The sequence below is a fragment of the Pteropus medius genome, unplaced genomic scaffold (genome assembly GCF_902729225.1).
Source record: "Pteropus medius unplaced genomic scaffold, Ma_sr-lr_union100, whole genome shotgun sequence".
Lineage (NCBI taxonomy): Eukaryota > Metazoa > Chordata > Mammalia > Chiroptera > Pteropodidae > Pteropus > Pteropus medius.
This window is the reverse complement of record NW_024352004.1, coordinates 908,725-932,328: the sequence shown is the minus strand read 5'-3', so window position 1 is coordinate 932,328 and position 23,604 is coordinate 908,725. Positions and strand designations below refer to the sequence as shown.

The following is a 23,604-nucleotide window of genomic DNA, read 5'->3' as shown; positions in this document are numbered from 1 at the left end:
GGGAGTATTCCTTCGGCTGTTGGATCAATGCAAGTGTTTTCCAGGATGGAGTTTTCGGGCAGAGCGAAGAAGTGGCGAATCTGAGAGGAGGAAATTGACAAGGCTGTGTGGGGTGGGCCGGAGAACACAGGGATGGTGTGACTTAGGGAGGGACACTGCTTCCTGAGTGTCCTGCAGAGGAACTGAAAGCAAGGTGAGGCAGTAGCTGCTGAGTCTGAGTTAAGGTCATCTGCTAAGAAGGAGGTTTTAAGTCCCCTTGTCAAGGGGCCCAGTATGTCGAGCAGCACCTACCTGTCCTGGGCCTACTTTAAATTTATATCCTGGAGGCCGGAAAAGACATGACTGTGGTGAAGTATAGCCTTGGGGCTTGACCTGGCTGAGATGTGATACCCAAGGTCGCAATTGTTGAGATGGGGGAAGGCCACACAGTTGGATGTGAAGTCCTGGGCAGATGGTGAGGAGGGAGTCAGAACCTGGTGTGTTGTTGTTCTGAGTGAGAAGCATGTGAGGAGATCAGAGGTCTGAGAAAGGGGTGGGAGGGACTTCTCATCCACACTGGCAGTGTCATGGGAAAGGCACTGGGGGATGAGGCATCCCCATGTCACAGCAGGGTCCAGAAGGAAGCCACTGTCTGAGCCCAGGGGAAGGGGAAATGGGACAGGGACATCAGTGGGGTCCTAGTCAGAGCAGTTTTCTTGGGAGTGGGCGGTGAGCGTGCGCTCTGCAGCAGCCACTCAGAGGACAGTAGAGCCTGAGCGACCTGAGCAGACTGGACGCAGCCCCACCTGCTCTTGGCCTTCGGGGGCTAGGCCTCTGGAGGGCGGTGGCACTCACACATGCTCTCCCACTTGCAGGAGGCTCTCGTCCTGCTAGCCGGTTGTTCTGTCTACGTCAGCTGGGCCCTCAGTCCTGCCTTGGGTCACTGAGGGGCAGATGAAGGCCCAACGCACCATACTCCAGCCCCATCTCTTTGCTATTAACAAATTTATTTACAGTTCCTGAACCAAGACTGTGAAATTTAACAGGAATGGCATAAAAAGGCCAAACGTGACCTCTGTGAGGGTTGTACACACAGTTGCTCTATTTCCAAACTAACAACTCAGGTCCTCACCCGCAGCTAGGCCTCCCCCTTTCTTCCTCTGAAATGAGACACAGAATAGCACCAGGCTTCTGGTAGCTCCAACATTTAAAGAGATAAACACAGAGGCAGAGAAGGGTGAGAAGAACCACAGTATGAAATGTAATAAAAAAAAAAAAAAGTGGCTAAAGAATCAATAGCAAATCCATCTCTGTCTCCAGATTAATGGCTTAGCTGAAAGAAATGGGGGGAGGTCCTTGGGGAGGAACAGAAGCCGGTGATGGAGAAGTTGGCAGGTGAGCTACTGACCCTGGGACAGAACCCCAGGTGGGCAGCCAGGACTGAGGCAGGGAAGAGCAGAGGGGTCTGTCCTCAGAGGGGGCCCTGGCCACATCCTGAGCTCAGGGGAAGGTCAGTGCTGGGCCCCCACTAAATGCAGGGAGAGGTAGCTCTATCGATGCTGCAGCCAAGCCCCTCCTCTGCTTCATATGTTCCTGAGGATATGTGTGCACAGCGTGGGGGGCTGGGGGAGGGGACAAACAGGCATTTCGGAAAGCAGGAGCGAGCCACATGCTTGTGGGAAAGGAGGCTGGGGGTGGGGGTGGGGAACACTGACAACTAACCGTGGGCTCTGCAAAGAGGCAAGTGCCTGCAGAGGGACAGGAAGCCAGGCCAGGGCTCCTGCTGCTCCAGCTTCTTTGTGATCCCTCCCTATGCCAACCTTGCCTCTGCCTCCTGGCAAGTGGGCAGCTGGCCATGGCTGGACAAGCCCATCGCAGATCACTGCCTGGTCAGGAACATGGCTGGAGGTAGGCTTAGGAGAGGGAAGCCCCCAAGGCCAGACTCTCTTAGTCCTACCTGAAGACTGGGTGGTGGGAAGGAATGGCTCTGTTGGCCCACAGAGCTTGGCCATGACAACAGCTGCCTATTTGGACTTTGAAGGCCAAGCCCCGGGCTGCTTCTGGCTCCGTTGGGGAGGCACTGCTCCTCTGTGTACCTGCTCTGCCCTGGCTGGTGTGCAGCACTCAGCAGAGGTGTAACTTCTATCTGCGTACCTAGCCCTCGAGTCAGGAGCTCTCTGGCCCCATGAAGAGCTGTATGCTCTGGGGGACTCACAGGAGCAGTTCTCTGCTGGCACTGGGCTGGGGCTGGGAGACAGGGAGGCAGGGGACTGGGAGAGGCTGGGGACCCCACAACCAACGGGAGCAGCTGGCTCCCCCGCTGGCTGGCAGAGGGTGGGGGAGAGAGGTAGTGTGGCTCCCTGCAGGTCCTCCTGGGGGTTGTGTGCTCACAGCTGAGTGCAGGTGGGCTGACAGCTGGCCTGGAGCTTTGGGACAGCTGGGAAGCTGGTCAGCCTGCTGGGAGACAGGGCCAGGGGCTGCACACTCAGAATCCTCAGATCCTGGGGAATATCTTCCCCCAGGCCAGGGAGGCTGTGTGGCCCAGAGCTCTGCTGGCCTGTCTGTGGGCTGCCAAGGGGAGGGGTCTGGAAGGGTGAGGGTGGTCTGTGGGTGGCACGAGGGCAGGAGGGAGGCCAGAGGGCTGGGCTCAGGGCCTGGAAGGGGAAGGGAGAGATGTCTGCCATTGGTTGTCCTGGTGCCACAGGGGTTGGGGAAACTTGAGACAAAGAATGAGGCCTGTGGCCCAGAGACTCCTGGCCGCTTCTCGGCATTGCCACAGGGGGACTGAACCTTCCTCTTGTGGCCAACAAGTGCCAGGTCTGGGCCAGAGGAGAAGTCTGTAAAACCAGAGCTGGTCAGGAGGCACTGGAAATCTGGGTTCCTGGACATCGGTGTCCCTGGGGGGTCCACAATGACATCAACTGACCCTCCCAGCTCTTGGCAGCTTGCTGCTGGTCCGGGTATCTTGTCAGCTCCCACATGTTCAGCTGGTGCCTTCATGCTGCCCACCATCTCATCCTGTTCTGGGATGTCTGGGGCCTGGCGGTTGTCTTCCTCCCTCATCTTGGGAGATGCTGCCTTGGCATGAGATGGTTGGCCGGGAGGCAGAGTCTCGGGACACAAAGGGTCACAGTCCAAAGCCGGGGAGCCTGGCTGCCTGTGGGAACAGAAATATCTTGTGGGCCACAGGGCACAACTCCAGAGCAGGCGACAAGCTGAGGTGCTCCTGGGCCAGGCCAAGGGCAGGGTAGGGGTGGGACATGCATGGTGCTACCCCTCTGGGTTTCGGGGTGCAGAGAGCTGCCCACTCTGGGGCCCCATGAAGGCCCGCTCTTTGGGTTGACCCGGCAGTAGTGGCCAGTCTGTTTGCACCTCTCTTGGCTCTGTGGCCTGAGGTCGGGGCTGGCCAGAGGAACGGGTTAGAGGCTATTCCATTTAATAACTTCAGAGGAGGCTGTGCCCTTTGGCAGCTGAAGGAAGCACAGTGTGTTGCTGCTGAAGCTGAGCTCAGGGAGTGAGGCCTGAGGTAGAGACTTGAGGTGAGACGTAAAGCTACAGATCCTTGGTAGGCAGCAGGGGAAGCTCAGCGAGCCCTGGAATTCCACCGAACCCCCTGATAACCTTCTCTCTGGGGTAACTTCTAGAGAGGCAGAAAGACTCCGCTCTTTACCCACCTGAGAAGGACCCAGAATCCATCCCCTCCCACACACACACACACGCTTCTAGAAGGCCAGACAGGCGCATGACCAGGCACATGCCAGGAGTGCATCTGCTGACCTGCTCCCTCAGGCCCCCACCACCATGGCAATGCCCAGGTGATAGGAAGGGTGCCACGCTCTATTCTGGGTCCAGTCCCATTTGGCTAAAGCCATAAATGGAGGTCCTTCCAACCCCCACTCCCTTCTCTAAAACAAACAGAACGGAAGATGGTGGGAAAGAAAGGTGAGGAAAGAGAAGAATGCTACGGCCAGGTCCGATCTGTTGCCAACTTGAGGGTTCCTTCCCGCCCAGAGAGGGCAGCAACAAAAGTGACCACAGCTGTGCTCGCCACCCTTGGCCAGGCTGTGCCATGGCACTCACCTGGGGAGGCTGGCCTGGGAAGGGATGTCTGCAAAGCTGTGGCTGAGCTGGGCAATGATCCGATCAACTGCTGCGTATGGGTGGGCTTCTAGGGCAAAGCCCTGATGCTGGGCACTCTGGAGATGCTGCCCAGGGGTGAGAGGAAGCACAGGGCATTAGACAAGGCTGGGGTAGGATGCCAGCAGACCTCCCAGACACCCTAGGATGGAGAGACTTGGTGGGAAAGGCTCTCTCAGAACAGGCCAGGGAGCAGCTGCTTAGTGGGGCAGGGACTCACCCCATGGAGCTCCTCGTAGGCCTCCTGGCAGCACTCACAGTACCCTTTCTTCCTCCTGGGCACAGTGCGAGCGGCTGATTGTGGGCTTGGCTCTCTGTCCTTGGGTTCTCTGGGAAGGGTACAAGGTGGGAGAAAGTGGTCACTGCTGGGGCCCTCCGAGCAGGAACTGCTGCTCCAGGGCCTGGGGTCCAGGCCAGGGAGGCGATGGACCAAAACAGCCCCAGAGCTGGGCAGGCAAAGGCAGCCCTGCCTGCACTTGGCATCACTCATTCAAGGGTGGCAGGAGAGGCAAGAAGGAAGACGAGACCTCCCCATGGGCACCCTGTCCTAGCTCTGTCCTTTCTCCACCCACACATCTCAAACCACAGGTGATGGCGGCAGCAAGGACAATTCCAGCTCTGTGCTCATACCCAAACCCGCATTCATTTGACCTGCAAATGAAGGGGAAAAGGCCTCAATAGCAGTGAAGGGACTGTGCTGCCCTTGACCTCCTCCACATTTAATGTCCCCTACCTGATTGTTTCCTCCCTCGTGCACAGCTACAATGTTCACTGAAGACTTTCATATCTCTTTCTCAAACCTGACTTCTCGTCTCAATTTTAGTCCCATATTCCTAATGACCTATTTGGCTGTCCCAGCAAACCCAGCAAATCGAAAATACACCCCTTTCAGGACTTTCTAAGTAAGACACAAAATCCAGAAAATACAGAAAAAAGCTGATAAATTCAACTACATGCAATTAAAAAAAATGTATGCATGGCAGAAAACATAAGCAAAGTTAAAAGAGAAATTGCAAACTGGGGAGGAGGTAGAATATTTGTAACTGATAACACAGCAAAGGGCTCATTTCTCTATTACATGAAGGGCACCTTACAAATTCATAAGAAAGTGATCAATAATCAAATAGAGAAACGAGTAAACAGTATGCAGGAAGTGCACACAAACTGAAATTCAAATGATCGAACATATGAAAAATACTTAACCTCATTCATAATGAGAAGATACAGAAATTATAATTACACTGAGATACGGTTTTTAATCTATCAGGTTGGTGGAAGTCAACAAGTCTGACAGCTCGCAGTGCTGGCCAAGGGCGTGGGAAACAGGTTCTCTGCAGTGCAGATCAGACTGTCCACTGGCATCACCGTCGTGAAAAGCAGTTTAGCCACATTTATCAAAATTATAAATGGAGGTACCCTTTGACTCAGCATTACCACTTTTAGGAATTTATTCCACAAATATACTTGAACAATCAAATTTTCTCTAAACAAGACTATTCACCGCAGCATTGTTTGTAATAGCAAAAAATTGGAAATAATCTAAGCATCCATCAATAAGAGACTGGTTAAATACAGTAAATCCATGCAATGGAACTCCCTGTTGCCATAAAGGGAATGAGGATGCTTTTTAGGTACTAATAGGAAATTAATCTAAGATACAGTAAATGGGAAAAGCAAGATCCAGCACAATGAATGATATGCTACTCTTTACATTAAGAAGAGGGGCAAAGGCTGCATGATGTACTTCTGTGCACATTAACTGTCTCTGGAGATAGACCCATGATCTGAAGCTCAGAGGATGGGTGAGGGATACGGACTTTTCGCTTTAAACCCTTTATAACACTTGAATTTTGGACCAAAATAATAATTTTAAAAAAAATTAAACATTCTCTTCCAAAGATTTTCACACACACACACACACACACACACACACACACTACTACACGCAAGACATTCACACGCACACGCACGCACCCATGCATGCACGAGGGACCCTGGCCAACTCCCTCTCTATGCTCAAGTGCAGACACCAAAGCTTGATTGGTTCGCCATCTTCCCTTTACAACCTCTCGGCTTTTCTGTGATCCTGAGGCCACTCCAGGCCTAGCACCACCTACCAGCCCCAAGCCCACCACCCCCTGGCTGTCTGTCTGGTACCCCCTGTGCCTTCTAGAAAAGGTGTGAAGGGCACCTGGACTTCACCTCAGCTCGTTCTCTTCTTCCTCTCCTCTCCATCTACTGCCACATTCTGTTTTTTTCCTCCCATTTGCACTACTTCCTGAGCCCGCCACCTTTGTCTGCTGATGGAAGCCACGGGCCCTCCTTGGCCATGGGAACTCTCAGGCTAAGAGTCTGCCCTGTCCTGTTCTCCTGGTCTGTGAACCAACCCCGTGGCCCAGAAGTTAGAGAGGGTCTGAGAAGGCATCTCGTCCATCACTTGAGCTGCGTTCCTTCTGCACTTTGGTCACATTCTCACACATCTGCAGAGTATGAATACCAATAAGCCTAGAAGCCACTTTGGGCCACACAATGCAGGAGGTCCCCCAGATCCCATCCCTTAGTTATTCCTCACATCTAGCCCAAAGGCCTCACATTTTGATGTGCATCGAAGGACGATGCAACTTTTGGGGCCCCATCATCGGAGATTGTGACTCTGTAGGAGTGAAATGGGGTCCAAGAACCTGCATTTGTAATACCCCAGAGGACCCTGATGAGGGTGCTCTACAGATCTGGGTTTCAGAAACCAGTCTATTGTCCTCTGGACACAAGTCAAATTCTTCAGTAGGGACGGAGAACACCAAATAAAACGGATGAACACTCCTCATGTCTCTCTTCTCTGGGCTAAGTTCCCAGAATAGACTTCGCCTAAGGAGCTAACACATGGCCATTCCCAGATCTGACCAGCAGGCCCCTGAGTGGAAGGACTTTGGCCTATAACCAGCCCTTGTTATTCAGGAACCAGAAAGACCCACCTGGTACGGTGCGAGCGGTCCAGGGTCGTCGGGGCCTCAAAGGGACTTCCATCTTTGGGTCCCAGAAAAGAAATTTCAGGAAAGGATTTAAACTGATGGTGGAAGGGACGAAACTTCCTGAAACACAAAAAACTTCTACTTTGACTATGGTGGGGAAGGGAAAAGATGAGGAAGGGGAGCCAGCCCAACTCCTTGGAGATCCAATCCTGATAAAGTGGACCCTCACCTGCGCATCTTTTAACTTCTGAAATCAAACCTCCATCAGCCTTACTGGGTTTAATACTTATACTCTCCCTGTCTGCTTTTCAAGCCTCATCTGAATCCTATAGCTACCCTCTGAGCGGAGTGGAACAAGTGGAAGAAATGAAGCCCAGAATATTCTGGCACTCTCCCAGGGGCTCACGGCTAGTCAGTGGCCAAGACCGGATGGGAAGCCTCATCTCGACTCCTGATCTAGATCTTCCCCTTTCCATTTTGTTTCTTGACTCTAAAACAATCTTTGAGGACTCTAGCCTGGCAGAATGTAAATGGAAGGACGTGTACACCAGAGCAGTGATTTTCCTGCTCCAGAGAGAGGAACTTTTTTGCTCCTTTGCACCTTCTAAGTGGTGGTTGTTCTGAATGGAAGACACACAGTGAAGGTTCTGGATAGTCAGACTGATACTGGGTGGTGATGGTGGTTTGCCTCAAGTTGCTCACAGTCAAGAGACTTTTGGAGCCAGACTTTTGATGATGTGTGGACACTCAGCAAACCCTGCCTGACATAACCATGGGTAGCCCTGGTTTGGAGCCATGGCCCGTGCTCCTGGGAGACTGCAGGTCACGCTTCCTGACTGTCACGGAGACAGCCCTGTGGCCTCAGGAGTGAAGTAACAATAAGTCTTCTTAGACCCTTAAAGAAAAGGGGACGCCCTCCACAGCCCCGGTACCCTGCTTTCTTTCTTTTCATTGTTGCTTAGAAGGCTGGGAAGTTGAAGCTGGTTAGGCCATTAGGCTTTGCAGAACACCTGTTCAGAACAGCACAGTGAAAGAATCATGAGACACCTAAGCTCCGCTGGGATCTCCTATTGCCTGTGATGCTAGGGGCACACAAGCACATGTACCCCCCTCCAGTAACAGTGACATCACCTGTGCCTGCCATGTGTCATGAGAGATCCTGAGGCATGGGCAGGGCCTCTGAGCCACTGCATATGAGTCATGACTACTTGTATTTGACTGGCAGTGAAGGGGTTGGGATTGATGGACAGGGACTCCCTCTCAACGGAACTAGAGAAGATAGCACCTCATTGTCATTCTTGTGTTATTTCCCCTCACTTTTGGCCCACCCAAGCCAACCCTGTACTGTGTGCACAGGCCAAGAATGGAACCCAGGCCCATCTGGAGGACAGGTAAGGACGCCAGGATCCCAGGGCTGGGGCTTTAGCTGCCCTACCTGCCACCGAGGGACTCAGAAAACTGGTCTCAGGAATCTCTGCTGGGCACACGTGGGCTTTTACTCTTTTAAAAAATTTTTTACTTTGAGATAATTATAGAATCACATGGGTTTTTGATCTGGGACTTATTGAAGAGTCAATGATAACCCAGGTGGTTAATAGTTCATTAGACTATCATCAGGATATACCTCCTGCTCTAGGTTAGAAGGGGCCCTAACGGTGGACAGGGCGGGGTGGAGTGGGCACCAGGCAGAACAGTCAGGACACTGGATTCTAGCCTTAGTTGAGATTCATTAGAAAAGTGGCTGTGTGCAAGTCTCTTAATTTCTCTGACTTCAGTTTCCCCTCTAGGAAGAGGATGGCCTCTCCTCACGCTACTTTCCACCCAGGGCTGTCATGAGATATCATGTGCCAGAGAGGGGTTCTACACAGCAAAACAGAAAGGCTTCCCCAGGGAATCCCAACGCCACCCCAAGCACCCCCACTTCAGCCAAGATGACTGCACTAGCACCGTGTTGGGGCCAGCAATGATTCAATAGTGTTAGTGTACACCTAGGAGGAAACGCAAAGAAATAATGAGCTTGGATGGGACATTACGAGCTCAGAAAAGCAAAACATTAAAGGAAGTAATTCACACACAGGGTCATTAACCTCTGACTCATGGCCGAGAGGAGTGCCAGCTATGCAATGCCACCCTCAGATGCTTCTCCTGGTCTGTGTGAGACTTCTCCATGACAGGGGGAGAAAGGAGCTTCTTGGAAGACAAAGGTGCAGGGCTGAGTGGCTCCATGACCCCATGGCAGCTTGGGACCTCTCCTCTGTGTGCCCTCGGAGGGGAGAGGGTAGGGGGGAGGCTCCACTCACCGGCTCTCATCTTCTATCTTGAGGAATGGTGCTTTCAATCTGGCCACTGGAAAGGACAAGTGCACACATTAGCACCTGTCTGCTCCAGTGCAGAGCCCGTACTGCACATGCGGGAAATGCTCAGGGAGGCGAGGCCCTGCCAAAGCCTGAGAGCCTCTCAGGGCTGGAACACATGCTGCCCCAAAGTGTGCCTTTCCATTTGGCAGAGGTGAGGCATCCACTCCCATCCCTTCTAGCCTCTACCTGCGAGTTCCACTGTTGCGGGGAGAGGCTGCAGAATGCCTGGGGTATTAGGCATGCCCTCCCTTGGCAGGACAGAGGACTCTCCTGTGTATGGGTTCTGGAGACTGTCAGTTGATCATCAGAGACCAAGCTGGGCGGGAGAAACCCAGTTCCTGATGGTCTCTGCTAAAAGCTTCATGAAGCTCCTTCCCAGACCTTTACTCCTGGGGGTCTCAGAATCCTGAGGGGCCTGTGATCATTCCCAGGCAGAATTCTCCATGAGGGCTTTTTAGGGGAGAAGGTGCAGAAAAAAGGAGAGCTAAAGAGTGTTTAGACATCTTAGCAGAAGGACGGTAAAAAAAATATCAAAGGTGAAATCTGGTTCTGGGAAAAAATAGGGCAAAGGGGTTCTGGGAGGATAAATTTGGAGTCAATTAATCAAGAGATTCATCCCCTACTAGCGGGCTATTTGGACAGTGTATAAAATCTCTTAGGCATTAAGAATCATTTCTATTTTCCCATGGTGACAAGAAGTTCTTTAAAGGGGCTAGAAGCCTGGGCAGAACTAACAGCCACCAGCTCTCCACAGAGGCTGGCACCTAACAGCTTCCAGACCTGCTCAAGGTGGCCACCAGCGCCACCTTGTAATTAATGGGAGCCACTGCCTATGCAAGGAGAAAGGCAGTGGCTCCCATTAATTACTTTAGAGGGGGCAATTCCTTGTCTAATTAACTGAGACAGTTATTAAAATCAATTCCCTCACAGATTTCCTTGAATTTTGAACACAAAAGGTGCCAAGTGACTTTTATTAGCTCCTGCTTGTGCACGAATAAATGCCACTTAAAGAGCATCTTTGGGAGAAACTCTCCTGCTGTCCATGAGGAGCCGGGAGCTGGGCCGTCAATCTGCCTGTTTGTCAATTTCAGGGAGTTTGGCATTTCTGAAAGTGGTAGGCAGCTGTCAAACTGCCCACCCCAAACTGCTCCCGAATCAAAAGGAAAATGATGCAGAACTTCAGTCTATGGTCAGGCATAGCCAGAGGATGTAGGAGCCAGAGTGACCGAACGGGGTCTTGGCTCTAAGGAGAAGAGCTCTAGACTAGCTTGTGGATGCCCCTCGCCCGCTGCTCACCTCTCTGAAGCCCAGGCCTTGGAAACATGATGGGACAACACAACCTGGACGCGCTTCCTGCCGCAGGAAAGTGAGCAGATGCTGCCACAGAGGGAGTCGCAGGAAAGCGTTTAGGGAGGGAGGGACTGCAATTAAATGAGGAACAGCTACTATACTGACCTTTCCGCGTTCTTGACTCTGCTGGACATGTTCCCTAAATGGAAAGGGAAAATAGGTTAAGGATGTGAGGGAGCCAGGGGGGTCGAGGAACCGGGCTGGTGAGCTGAGTTGCTATGAGTTTGCCCCACTTTGCTTCCTGCTGTTGGTCGGGTCTTGAGCTAGAGCAGACCTGAGCACAGCGGCTTCCTCCGCCTCCCTGGGGACATGATGAGTGGTGAGCACTGTTTGTGAATCTCAAGCTGACTTTGTGGAGAGAATGCAGGTCAGAGCAACAGCAAGAGCTGGGTGGGAATTGAAGCTGCGCCGCCTGTGATGTGAGGAACACTTACCACCTCATCGGATGTGGTGCGAGTGAAATTAAAAGCAGGTAACAGACCTGACACAGAGTAGATGCTCACTAAATGGCAGCTTGTGGCACGACCCATTCTAGGTCGGCTTACAGGACATGGGTGAAGACAACGTCTTCTGCTTTCTTGTGCCCTATCTTGTATCTCCTGACTGTTGGTCCAAACCAACATTTAGGTCAAGGTCAAACGAAGCTAATATTAAAAACTAAGTGGAAAAAAATTAAGAAATCAGTTAGATTTGGGGGGTGGGGGCAGGAAGAGAGATCCAGTGACTCCACAACTGCCAGATCCTCCTCCAGGCCACACTTCCAGGGCAAGGACAACCCAAACAAGCCTTCCATATCCCCTTCTATCAGCAGTCTGTACCAAGAACTCACTCCAAAAGACTCCCAAGTATCTACAAAATAGATTAATTATTAAGTGAACAAAGCAAAGTAAATATACTGTGCCTTGGTATAAAGGGTAAAACGGGGGTATTTTTGACATATCTTCTTGGAAATGCACGGAGTCTTGGAAGGCTACTTAAGGAACTTTTCACCGTTTATCTCAGGGAGGAAACTTGGCAGCTGGGGAACAGAAGTTGGAGGGGAGAAACTTTCACTGTATACCTTTCCAATTATGACTATGTAAATCTATTTAGCAGCAGCAGCAAAATCCCAAAGGCCACTCCCGCCCCCAGATCGAGTGTGAACGTGGGTGCCTGCCACTGTGCTCCTGGAAACCTGAAGGGCTTAGTCCTCCCTCAGATTCAGGCCGGGTGAAGGCATTGTGGCTTTAAATTAGCCTGGGCTCTCTTGATGTGGCACATAGTTCTAACTCTAACAAAAAAAAAAAAAAGAAAAAATCAAACTAAATTTGGAATATGGCGGCTTTCAAACCAACTTCTGACACACACACACACACACACACACACACACACACACACACACACACCCCCCGTGCTGTCTGCAGGCTCATTCCCAGGCCAAGAGCTGTCCCCAGAAAGGCAGACTGGCCAGCAGGCCATGAGCATTTATGTTTTATCTAGGCCAGGACCACCCACAGGCAGTCTATGGCTCAGGCTGCTATGAATGCCTCCGTGCAGCCCCAAAGATCTGCAGGTAGCACAGGGAGGAGAGGACAGGCTGTAGACGCCAGGGATGAGCTAAGGGGCTGCACTCCTCTTACTTTTTCCAGGATGGCTAGGAAGAGACGGCTTGGGGGGATCGCAGATTTACTAAAGTAGTCACAAACTTCACAGTTTGCAGACCATTGATTTCCCTTCGGTTCAGCAGGATGACCTACCTCTGGCTTCTTTGGCCCTTGTTTCTTCGCACATAAAGCATCTAGAGAGAGTTGCTGCACGTGCATCATCATTTCTGTGGAGAAAACAGAGGGCTGTGGCTAAAGACTTCCACTCTTCACTTCCCTTGCAGAACCCCTTCCTGGAGCTGGGGGACTAAAAGTCTCACCCGGCCTGGCACATTGGATCACACCAGCCTTGCCTGCCACCTTCTGGCTACGTGTCACTTCTGCACCTGCTGATAATAAAAAAAAAGGCTGGGTTCTCTATCCCTGGAAAAGGACCTAAGCTGGCTGCAGGCTCTTCTGTAGCGCTGAACACAACTCTTGAACACAAGGTGCCTGTGGCTCACAAAGGGCTGTAAGGTGCCACTGAGAAGCTGCTTCTGTGGGAGGACCAAGCCATTCAAGTTACTCAGATGTATCCTTAGGGGGGAAGAGCCAGCAGGGGCTACACATGCTGGAGTTTCTCTAACACACAGAAGGCAGGAAGCTAGATGAAATCAGAAATGGTTGATTTTCCAGTGATGATGGAACCCCCACATCCGAGACCAGGACCTTCCCACGCACAGTTCTCTATCCCCCTGGCAGATCTCGGACTAGATCTGGACCAGCCCCCTTCAAGGATCAGAAAAACCCCAGACTCGAAATGGAGTTGGGTATGAGGGCCAGTCACTGCCAGCCGACTCAGCACAGTCATTCTGGTGTAAATTTATTACAACCTGCAAACGGGTGGTGATAGCATGAGGCAACCCTATAGAAAAGAAAGAATGTGAAATTTAGTTGGGCCAAACTAGGTTGGAATGTGGGCCACACTACTCACTCCTGGTGAGACTGGATAATTTACTTAATCCCTCTGAGGCTCAACTTCCTTCTCTGTACTCTAGGCAGAGGACTGCAGTGAGGATTAAAAGAGGTAATTTCCAGCACAGAGTAAATACCTGATAAGTGGTCATAAGTGGATATTAGGATTCTTTCCTTATTTGTAAAACAAGATCATTATACTAACTTGAAGAGTGCTATTGAGTGGATTAAACGGAACAGCCCCTTCCAGGGCTTACACTCTGCTGTGGTTCCTGCTGGTCTCCACACCCTCCCACCTTGTAGATCAACACAGTAACTGAGTAGGCCTAGCTTCTAGCCAGCTTACACAGCTCTGATCTCTCTAAAAGGGGACGTTCCCAGTCAGTCACCAATCTCCCCTCCACAGGAGCCCCAGGCAGAAATGGTACCATCCACATGCAGAATCCTCACTCCCCAGGAGCGGGCACTGGTCAGGAGGCTGCTGCTGCTCCCGCTGCCTCCTCCGCTGCTGCTCCCCTGGAAAGACAAAGCAAGGTCAGGCAAGAGCATGATACACCACTAGGCCTGAGCACTATGGGCACAGGTTGTCCTGGCTTCTGGGAGCTCTGCATCCCCCATGTGGAGGAATGTGGTGGGGAGAGTGTACCCCAACCCCTAGGGAGACCCCTGTCCTCCATATGGACCACATCAGAAGGGGACAGACTGCTGGTATATCTATATGCTCTGCTCCAGCCACCTGGTGACCAGGAAGGAACACATGCTTATAAAAGAGCTGTTTGTTGGGAGGGCCTCTGCGTGGAAAGCCCTCAGCACAAGTAGGTAAGAAATAGCAGTGACAATCACCACGGTGGAGCAGGAAGCTATGCTGGCTGCAGACTTTTCCCACCCCACTGCCGAGTCTGACAACATCGTCCTCCCTCATCCTGATGTCATTTAATGACTCCTCTCACAAGAAGACTTCAACTCTTCCTCCGGCTTAACTTTAATGGCTCTGGAGCCTCACAAAAGAGAACAACAACTACTTATAAAAGGTATACAAAGCCTGGCTGCGTGCAGAGCAGACATGTCTCACAGCACCCTTCCAAGGCTCTCCTGGTAAGCTCCTAGTTGGAAAGATTAAGGAGTCGAATCCTGGCTCTACCACTGACACCCTGGGCGACTCTGGACAAATCACTCAACTTCTCTGAGCCCTGCTTCCTCATTTGTAAGAAGGAAATGACAATACATGTCACAGGTTGAGTATTTTGTGTTAGTATAGGTGACCTTTGAACAACACAGGGGTTAGGGGTGCTGACCCCTATGTAGTTGAAAATCTGCATAAAACATCTGACTCCCCTAGAACTTGCTGTCCCTCGGTATCCATGGGGGATTGGTTCCATGACCTCCCATGGATACTAAAATCCAAGGATGCTCAAGCCCCCTATATAAAATGATGAAGATCAATGAATACAGTCGACCCTCCACATCTGCGGACACCCAACCATGGATAAAAACAGCATGAGTATTTATTGAAAAAAAGCCACATATAAGTGGACCCACACAGTTCAAACCTGTGTTTGAGGGTCATCTGTATTTCAGAAGAACCTCAGAAGGCAGTCTGATCCCTCTTTGCGCCAGGCACCCACCTCCAGCTGTCTCCCTCAGCTCACCTGGTTTCTGATGGCCTTCCGCAGGAGCTCCTTTCCCCTGCTCATGGGCAGCTGACAAGAAGAGGAGAGCAATGAAGCTGGGTAGCTCACCTGCACACAGACAGATATTTACACAGGAGCTGGCAAAGATGTCTTAGAGTCATGCCTCGGAAAGCTATGAGCAGTGATGGCTGAGGAGTGGCAAAAATGAGAGCCTAGAGAACCTTTTGGAGGTAAAGGTAAAGCCACATCCAAGTTCGGGCCACCCACAAGTAGCTGCGGGCTGGACCCTGGTGGAGAAGGGCATTCTGAATTCACTCGAGGTCAAAGTATTACAAATAGTTCTAAGACCTCTCTTAAAGAGTCTCTGCACTCTCCTGCTGATAAGCCTGGGCCAATTCCAATAAGCCCTCTCTGGTTTATAGAGGACCCTCCTATTATTTCTGAACTGCTGACTCTGCAGTCCCATAAAAAGTGACAATACATCATAAAAGTAATAGCACAGGAGAGAATGTTGTGAGTTGTTTAGATCCAGTACTGTGAGAAAATATTTTCAGCCTCTGAATTCGAATGAGAAATTAAATTAAACCAGATGAAACTAAGACCAGGGATTGCCTCAAAGGGCTCACTGAGGCTTGCTTCCTTTGTTTATAGAACACATCTTTCCAACTAAATGAGGTTCTTACCGAGTCCACGGGTTTCTGTGAAGGCCCGGTGTGGCTGCCTTTTGGATTGGCTGTGGAAGGGATTTCCACTCTGATCTCACTGGGGCTGGAGCGGCCTCTGTAGCTTGTCCCACTGCTCTCTGCCTTCGCCTCCCTGCGGCTGGACACGATGTAATTAACTTCTTTGCTCAGAAAACCCTCAATTACCTGAAATCAGATCACAGAGGTGGCTGAAAACCAAAAGGCAGATGTAGAATCATCAATACCGAGAGGTTGGGGAAGGAAATCTTGGCTGCCATTAGTATCACAATCAATGTCTTTAAATAGACCAACTGCAGCTCTGCCCTGGGCCCCCAAGAAGACATCATCTTGAAATATAATAGGGTTTATATACATAATACAGATTTTTGTCTCCAGAACTGCTTGCTGCTCCTGACCCAGCGGCAGAAGGCCAGAGGCTTTGAGTCATTTGACCAGTCTGAGTTTGTATGGAGCGACAGCACACTGAAGAAACAGGAGAAGATTAAAGGATAGTTTGGTTATGCCATGATTTTTCTGTGAATGCACACTGGGACATCGGATACCACACCTGTAACCTTGACTACCCTACCAAAAGAAGCCTAAAATATGAAACTAAAAAGGGTTTTGGCTACTACTCAGCTGATGGGTATCTGCTCATCTTACCTGTAAGCCCCTCAGGGGTACCGAGAGAGTCTGAGTCATCTTTGTATCCCAAGAGCCCAACACAGTACCTAAAGCACAATGACACTTAACTCATGTTTGTGGGAAGAAGATGGAAATAAGCAATCTGCTTTGTAGAATTTGCCAACTTCTGTGGGGTAAACACTCCCACGATGGCTGATTTCAAACTACTGACATGACATCACTGAATGTGGACTTGGAAAGAGATGCTAATAATTGGCTCCTGGGAGCCAGTACCAGCCAGTTCCAGCACACCACTGAAAATAAGGATAGATGTCATCTCCAAAGTGTAACTGGATGAGAAACCTGCCACTCAGCTTTAAAAAAATGTTTAGGTTTCTCAAAAAGATAAACAGGGATTATCAAACAATGTAGCAATTATCTGTCTAAGTAAGCATACTCAAAAGAATTGAAAACAGGGACTTGAACAGATGCTTCACAATAGCCAAAAAGTGGAAACCACCCAAGTGTCCATTAACACATGACTGGATAAATAACATTAGTATATCCATACAATGGAATATTATTTAGTCATGAAAAGAAATGAAATTTTGACACATGCTATGACATGGGTGAATCTTAAAAATATTATGTTAAGTGAAATAAGCCACGAACAAAAGGAAAAATATCAGTGATTCCACTGACATGAGGTATCTAGCATAGGAAAATTCATACAGACGGAAAGAGACTAGGCGAAGGGAAATGGGAAGTTAGTGCTTAATGGTTATAGGGTTTCTATTTGAGGTGATAAAATTCTGGAAACAAAAAAGTTACAAAACAGTGCAAATGTAATTAAATGGTTACAAAACAGTGTGAATGTAATTAAATGCCAATGAACTGCACACATACAATGTAATTAAATTTTGGTTACAAAACAGTGTGAATGTAATTAAATGTAATTAAATGCCAGTGAACTGTATACATAAAAATGGTTAAAATGGAGTATTTTATGTTATGTACATTTTACTACAGTTATAAAAAAACTTTTATAGCTTGAAGAAGTACATCTGTCTACCTTCTGTAATATGGCAAAAACCAATGCTAGTGAATGAGAGTAGGGCAATGATTATCTTATATAATTGTGGAAGATCGTTCAATGGCTGCACATATGACTTTGCTGTTCCTCCCATCAAGAGGTGGAACCTATATTCCATCCTCTTGAATAGGATTCTTTTTGACCAAGAGAATGTGGCCAACGTAATATATGTGTGAGTTCTAGAGCCTAGGCTTCAAGAGGCCTTGTAGCTTTTCCCTTCACTTCCCTGGAGGAAGATGCTCTGAGACCTCCATGTACATTGGCTATTCTAGCTCACTGTATATACCCATGATAGCATACATTCATACACTGCATGTAAGAAGGTTTCTTATACAATGAGAAGCCATGGAGGCAGCCAGCACCAACTGCCGGATGTGTGACTGAAGTCATCTTGGTCCTTCCAACCCAGCTGACCCTCCAGTCAAAAGCAGCTGCAGGAGTGAGCCCTGATGAAGACAGTGGAGAAAACATCCAGCTAATCCATAGAATAGTCAGAAATAATAACTTGTTTTTAGCCCAAAGTCCTGGGTGGCTTTTTATACAGTAAAGGCTAAATGACAGAATAGACTAAAAGTTGAAATGTAATTCTGGGCCAGTATGGGGGTATACTTGTCATTCAGCCCATCCTCACCGCTGAGTCTCTACATCTGAGTTTCTCTTAGTTTGACAGCGCAAAGCCTCTGCATCCCAAGCCTGTTCAAGCCGTTTCCCCAGTTACCTGCCCCTTTTGGGCCACACACTATCATCCTATTTTCTAAACATAAGAGATACCCATGTCGACCTTTTACTGAAAGTACCACATGATACATCTGCTTTAAAAATATTTTAAAGGACTCAAATACAGCAAATGCTTTTTACACAAGGCTGTTCATCACTGTGTTATTTATAAGAGCTAAAATTTAGAAATAATCTAAATGTCCATAGAGAAGTTAAGTAAATCAACAGTCCACTCAAAAAAATATTATATACTCATTATAATCAATGCATATGAGGGGCAATAATAATAGGAAAGTGCTAATGCTTTAAGGTTATTGGCAAAAAGTTGGTAATCAAAAATATATTCATGATCAGAGCTACACAGAAAATAAGCATTAAGAAAAAAAGAGGTAGATGAGTAGCTACCCAGGGTTGGGCATGCTGAGGGAAAATGGGGAGTATGGGTATAGATTTTTTTTTTTGAGGGGTGATGGAAATGGCCTAAAATTGACTATGTAATTGCACTTGCACATCTCTGTGATCTAAAAGCCACTGAACTGTACAGTTTAAATGGGTGAATTGTATGGTATGGGAATTTAATTTCAATAAAGCCATGAAAGAAAGAAAGGCAGAAAGAAAGAAGAAGGAAGGAAGGAAGGAAGGAAGGAAGGAAGGAAGGAAGGAAGGAAGGAAGGAAGGAAGTTAGTTCAGAAGAAAACAAAGACATCAAAATGATGATTGTCAGAGCAATTCCATGTCCTCCAAAATTTCTAAAATAAACAGATATTTTTCTAATTAGGAAAAAATTGACTTTATTTTAAAAAATGGTTTATACTTAAAATTGCTTAGGAAAATGTAGTGATACCATGAAAGACACCTGGAAGACACAGATATAATCCCTCTCCACCTCCTGCCTCACAACCTGCAAAAGCACATGGTATCACAAGAGAGAAGCAGGTTACGTACCCCACCCAGCTGCTGGATGGCCTCCATCAAAAACTGGAGATTCTTGCCAGCAGGCAGATCCAGGTAAAAGGACTTTCCAGAAAAGGGCTGCCGCCTCCCAGCATCTGGTGAACTCTTCTGGCATTTTCCCAGACAACTGGAAACTCTGAGCTGAGCCCCTAGAAAACAATGACAAAGAAGAACGAAGTGAGGGGTTTGAGGTAAGACAGAGTCCTACAAGTCGAGCAACCCTAACCGACAGCCTATGAGGTGTCCCCCCTGCGCCAGGCCCTGGACACACCAACATGAATGCGAGACTAGTGCTCCTGCCTTGGGCTGGATTTCCTCTTCTATCCCAACCCCCAGGCCTTAAATCCAATGGAAGGGAATAAGATAGGGCCTAAGCTTTTGCATCTTCCTTCCAGGAGCACATTACCAATCAGAGTGGCTAACAATCTCAAGGGAACATTAGCTTGTAAGAAAATATGAGGCAACTGAAGGCAGTAAGTACTATAAAAGATGCTTTCTCTGGTATAGGTTTCCTATCTGTTGTAAATAATGAATCAGACAGAAAAAAGAATTTTAAAGTATAAATATCCTCAAAGAGGTGAGAGAGAATACTGGAAACATGAAAACAGGAATAGCAGGTAAAGAAAAGAATTGAGAACTCCTGCATAAATCTAGGAGAAAAAGTCAAACAAAACAGTCCATCTACCAGAAGAGACAAAAAGGAGTATTATCTATCTTAGACTAGGGTCTGCATGAAAGTATTATCTATCTTAGACTAGGGTCTGCATGAAACCACAGGCCTCCCAAGAGTTTGGAATTCAAAGTCATACTACTTATGTGGTCTAAGAACCCACTACCACCACCACCAAACAGAAATTAATGTAAAAAGTAATCCCAGCTAGTAATACTTTGGCATACTTCAAAGAATCAAAAGCAAAACTGTAGAGGTAGACAGCTCAGTCGAGAGTTCCCAGAATTTCCGGAGATAAAGGATCATTAAACATTAGCTCATATTCTAACACTATAAAACCCACGAGGGAAACAAATCACCGTGGATAAGAATCAGCAGAAATAAAAGAGCAAAATTAGATCCCTGAGAGCTCCAAAGAGAATGATCAGATATACGCTATAAAATACGTATTTAAAATGCTGGGAAAAAATGTCAATTTAGAATTTTATGTCTAAGATATTATTCAAGAATGAAGGTAAAAGACATTTTTCAAGCAAACAAAACCCCAATTTATCATCAACCAATTATTACCAAAGGACTTCAGAAAGGTGTACTTTGGAAAGAAGGAAACTGAACCCAGAAGGGAGGATTGAAATGCCAAAAATGGTAAAAAATCTATAAATCTAAACACTCATTGACCCTATAAAACAAAAATAATGACTAATTTGAAAGTAAAGAAGATAGACAACAATAATGACAGATGGGGATGGGGTGGTTCAGGAATAGAACAGTCTAGGCCTTTATAGTGTTCAGGAGGAAGAATCAAAATATTTGCAAAATCAGACTTTGCCATAGCACGATGGAAGCTAAAGGAAGATGGAATGTGTCTTCAAAACTTTGAGGAAAAACTATTTCCAGCCTAGAACTCTTTCCCTAGGTAAACTATCCTTCAAATGTAAGGTAACACAGAACTGTCAGATCTGTAAGGTTTCAAAAAGTTTACTTATCATGTACCCTTTCTCAGTAAGCTATACTAGAAAATGTACGCCATCAAAAACAAGAAGTAAATATAGAAAGGAAAATATGGAATTTAGAATACAGAGAATCTACACAGGAAAGAGGCAGGGGAAATTCCATAGACTGATAAAGCAAGACCCTGGATGAAATCAGTGCGACAGGCCTGGTTCATAGCTGGACCAGACTGGAGTACTAAGACAAATGGTCTCGGAAGGTATGTCTCCCAGACAAAAAAGAAACTGAGAGTCTCTGATGAACATGAAAGTTTTGAGAGAAGGTTTAGACTTCTGGTAAAGAGTTTGGACATGAATTAGTTACCCGTACACAGAAAACGAAGCACATTTCATAGTTTACTATACGGCTCAGCTGCGAGTAACCTTTACATATTATAATGTAAATACAAAATTACTAAACAAAAATTACTACATTATACACTGTAGGATGAGAAGAGAGGAGGTAATTGTGTACACCAGTGTAGAAGAATTGGGGGACAGAAAAAAAAGCTTTACCTTCTATATTATAAAGTCAATAGATACAATTTAAAATTTAAAATAATAAAAGCAGTGAGCATACTATTTAGAAACAAGAAGTTAAACAGAAATAGCTAACAGAGGATAAATGGTTATACCCTAGGGAGCCGGAGTCTGGAGGGATAAAAGGAGCAACTCCTACTCTTGCCTTTTTCTTCCTTTTTTTTTTTTTGGTGGTAGACCTTGGCCTTTGCTATGTAATCAAAAAACTGTGATAAAAATAAAAGCCCTCTAAAATTCACACATAATCATGTCATAGTGAATTTTAAGAACAAATTTATAAAGAGAATAATCAACTCTTCTAAAGTGAAAAGCAAGTAAACAATCAGATTGACATCAATTCTTAACAGCATCTTTTTGCAAGAAAAAACTACTGGAATTCTTCAGTAGTCAAAAAACTTTGACTCAAGACTTTCAATACAAGGGTGAGATAAAAAAATTCTCAGGCATACAAGCCTCAGAAAGTTTATTATATAAAGCCCCCTTTTGAAAATACTCTTAGAGAAAGTTCTCCAGCAAAAAGAGAAATAGATCCAGAAGAAAGCAACAAGACATGGAAAGGAAGAGTAAATAACTTAGTAAAGTGTATTAGCATTTAAAAGGCAACAACCAAATGGCATATCTGTAATAATCCAGAACTAAAACCAGATGATACTAAAAGAGAGGGGAGTGGGAGTATGGAGGGACGTGACTATGTGCTAAAATACTTACATAATTGGGTAGGAGTGTTTACATTTATTGGAAACTTAAGAATTTTATGGTAAAAATCACCATGAATATGGATTTAATAAATTACTCTACCCTGACTCCCCATCTGTCTGCTAATCTTGTTCATAACAATAGAGCAAAAGCTCTTGTTTCCGACTTTCACCTTGAATTCCTAAATGATCCATGGCGTTCACTAACACAAACAACACACACACAAAGCCACTAATAATTAGAAGACCCCAACAGGGCTAACACTTTTCGGCCTTTACCTCCTAAGAGGCTCTGGGGCAGGAACAGCAACTTTGACCTCGCATCCCTAGTTTTGACCTGTTACCTACCTAGGTCCGAGGCACGGAGCCTACTCTCAGCCATTGAACTCTCCAGCTCAAAGCAATCGTCGCCTGAAAAAGGACAGAACAGCAGTTGAACCACCTTTACTATTCAATCATTCCTGCCCTCCGCCCCCCAAATCCCACACAATCCCTGACACTGCTACAGGGAACAGCAAGACTCAACTCCATCTCTAACCACATCCCATCTCAACTCCCGCGCCACCTTTCAGGCAATTGTCCCTCAGTCTCTCCGCCTCCTTTCAGACTCCTCTGCCTCAACTCCCAGGGCCTGGAGGCCACCACCCCTAGTACATTTCAATTCCCGTGCCACCTTCCAGGCTCTTGTCACCTTAGTCCCTCTGCCCCCTTTAGATCTCTGTCCTCTCAACTCCTGTGACCCTCCTGGCCCTCTACCTTCCCCAGCTTCGGCACCTATCCGCCCCCCAATTCCTGTGCCCACTTCCCGACCCCGGTATCCTTTCTACAACTCTCATGATCCCTCTCCGCTTTCCTTCTTACTCCCTCTTCCTCTTCCAGGGATCCGTACCCTTTCCCGGCTCTCCCAAATTCTCGGCCCTTTCTCGGCCTCCGTACTCCTTCAAGGCCGCAGTATTACAATCGCGGACTCCATGAGCTCTTTCAAACTCCCCGGCACCGGCTGTTGCCCTGAAACTGTAAAATCATTCTCTAGAGTCCCTCTGTCGCGGCTCTGGTTTAAATTTCCTGTAGGCTCCGCCCCTAAAACAAAATAATAGCTACGAGACTGCCCAACGGTGGCCCTAGGAGGTCAATATTAATCAGCGAATCCTTCTCCGCCGTTTCGTTTTCCGTTCCGCTCTTTCTCACTCGTCTGTTCATTTCTCGGCTTTCATTAGCTGAAGATCCTTTGGCCTTAGTAGCCAGCAAGCTGGGGACTAGTTTTAGTGATTCTCTACACTGAGTTAGTTTGAAATTACTAGGAGTTCAATGATAAATAATAAAATAAGCCTAATACTTATAGAACATTTAATTTACACGAAAATTTCACATACACGTCATTTCCTCTTCACATCTTTGTCTCCTTTTTCTCTACTTACCCATCCAACAAAAAAATATCTCAAAAGAGGTGTCTCCATTTCTCACTTCCCATCTTTTCTTCAACTCATCTAATTAAACTTTGGTCCTCACCTCTCCACTAAAACTGTACTTACCCAGGTCAACTGTGACTTCCACGTTTCCAAATCCCGTGGTCACTCTGCTATCGTTATCCTATCTGACTTCTAGAACGTTGAAACAGACTACTCCTCCTTCTTAAAACACTTTCTTCTTTTTGCTTTCATTTCTATCTGTTTTCACCT

At 47.4% G+C, this 23,604-nt stretch overlaps 1 protein-coding gene across 7 annotated transcripts; it reads right to left on the bottom strand.

The window, feature by feature from the left end:
* Positions 1-967: 967 nt before the first annotated feature.
* On the bottom strand, positions 968-23,013 carry DBF4B (DBF4B-CDC7 kinase regulatory subunit). 7 transcript variants are annotated; one of them, XM_039846732.1, is made up of 14 exons: positions 22,815-23,013; positions 22,274-22,336; positions 19,023-19,180; positions 15,644-15,829; positions 14,979-15,029; positions 13,758-13,845; positions 12,696-12,764; positions 12,529-12,602; positions 10,898-10,931; positions 9,386-9,431; positions 7,089-7,223; positions 4,337-4,445; positions 4,060-4,184; positions 968-3,136 (listed from the first exon to the last, which is right to left on the bottom strand). In XM_039846732.1, exons 2-14 carry the CDS (start codon positions 22,305-22,307, stop codon positions 2,191-2,193), a joined length of 2,055 nt encoding a protein of 684 aa, XP_039702666.1. In that variant the 5' UTR covers positions 22,308-22,336; positions 22,815-23,013; the 3' UTR covers positions 968-2,190. The 7 variants fall into 7 exon arrangements, with proteins under 7 accessions (XP_039702666.1, XP_039702663.1, XP_039702665.1 ...); XM_039846729.1 differs by having other exon boundaries at positions 14,979-15,068; positions 22,815-23,012; XM_039846731.1 differs by having other exon boundaries at positions 7,089-7,205; positions 14,979-15,068; positions 22,815-23,012.
* Between the last annotated feature and the right edge of the window lie 591 nt (positions 23,014-23,604).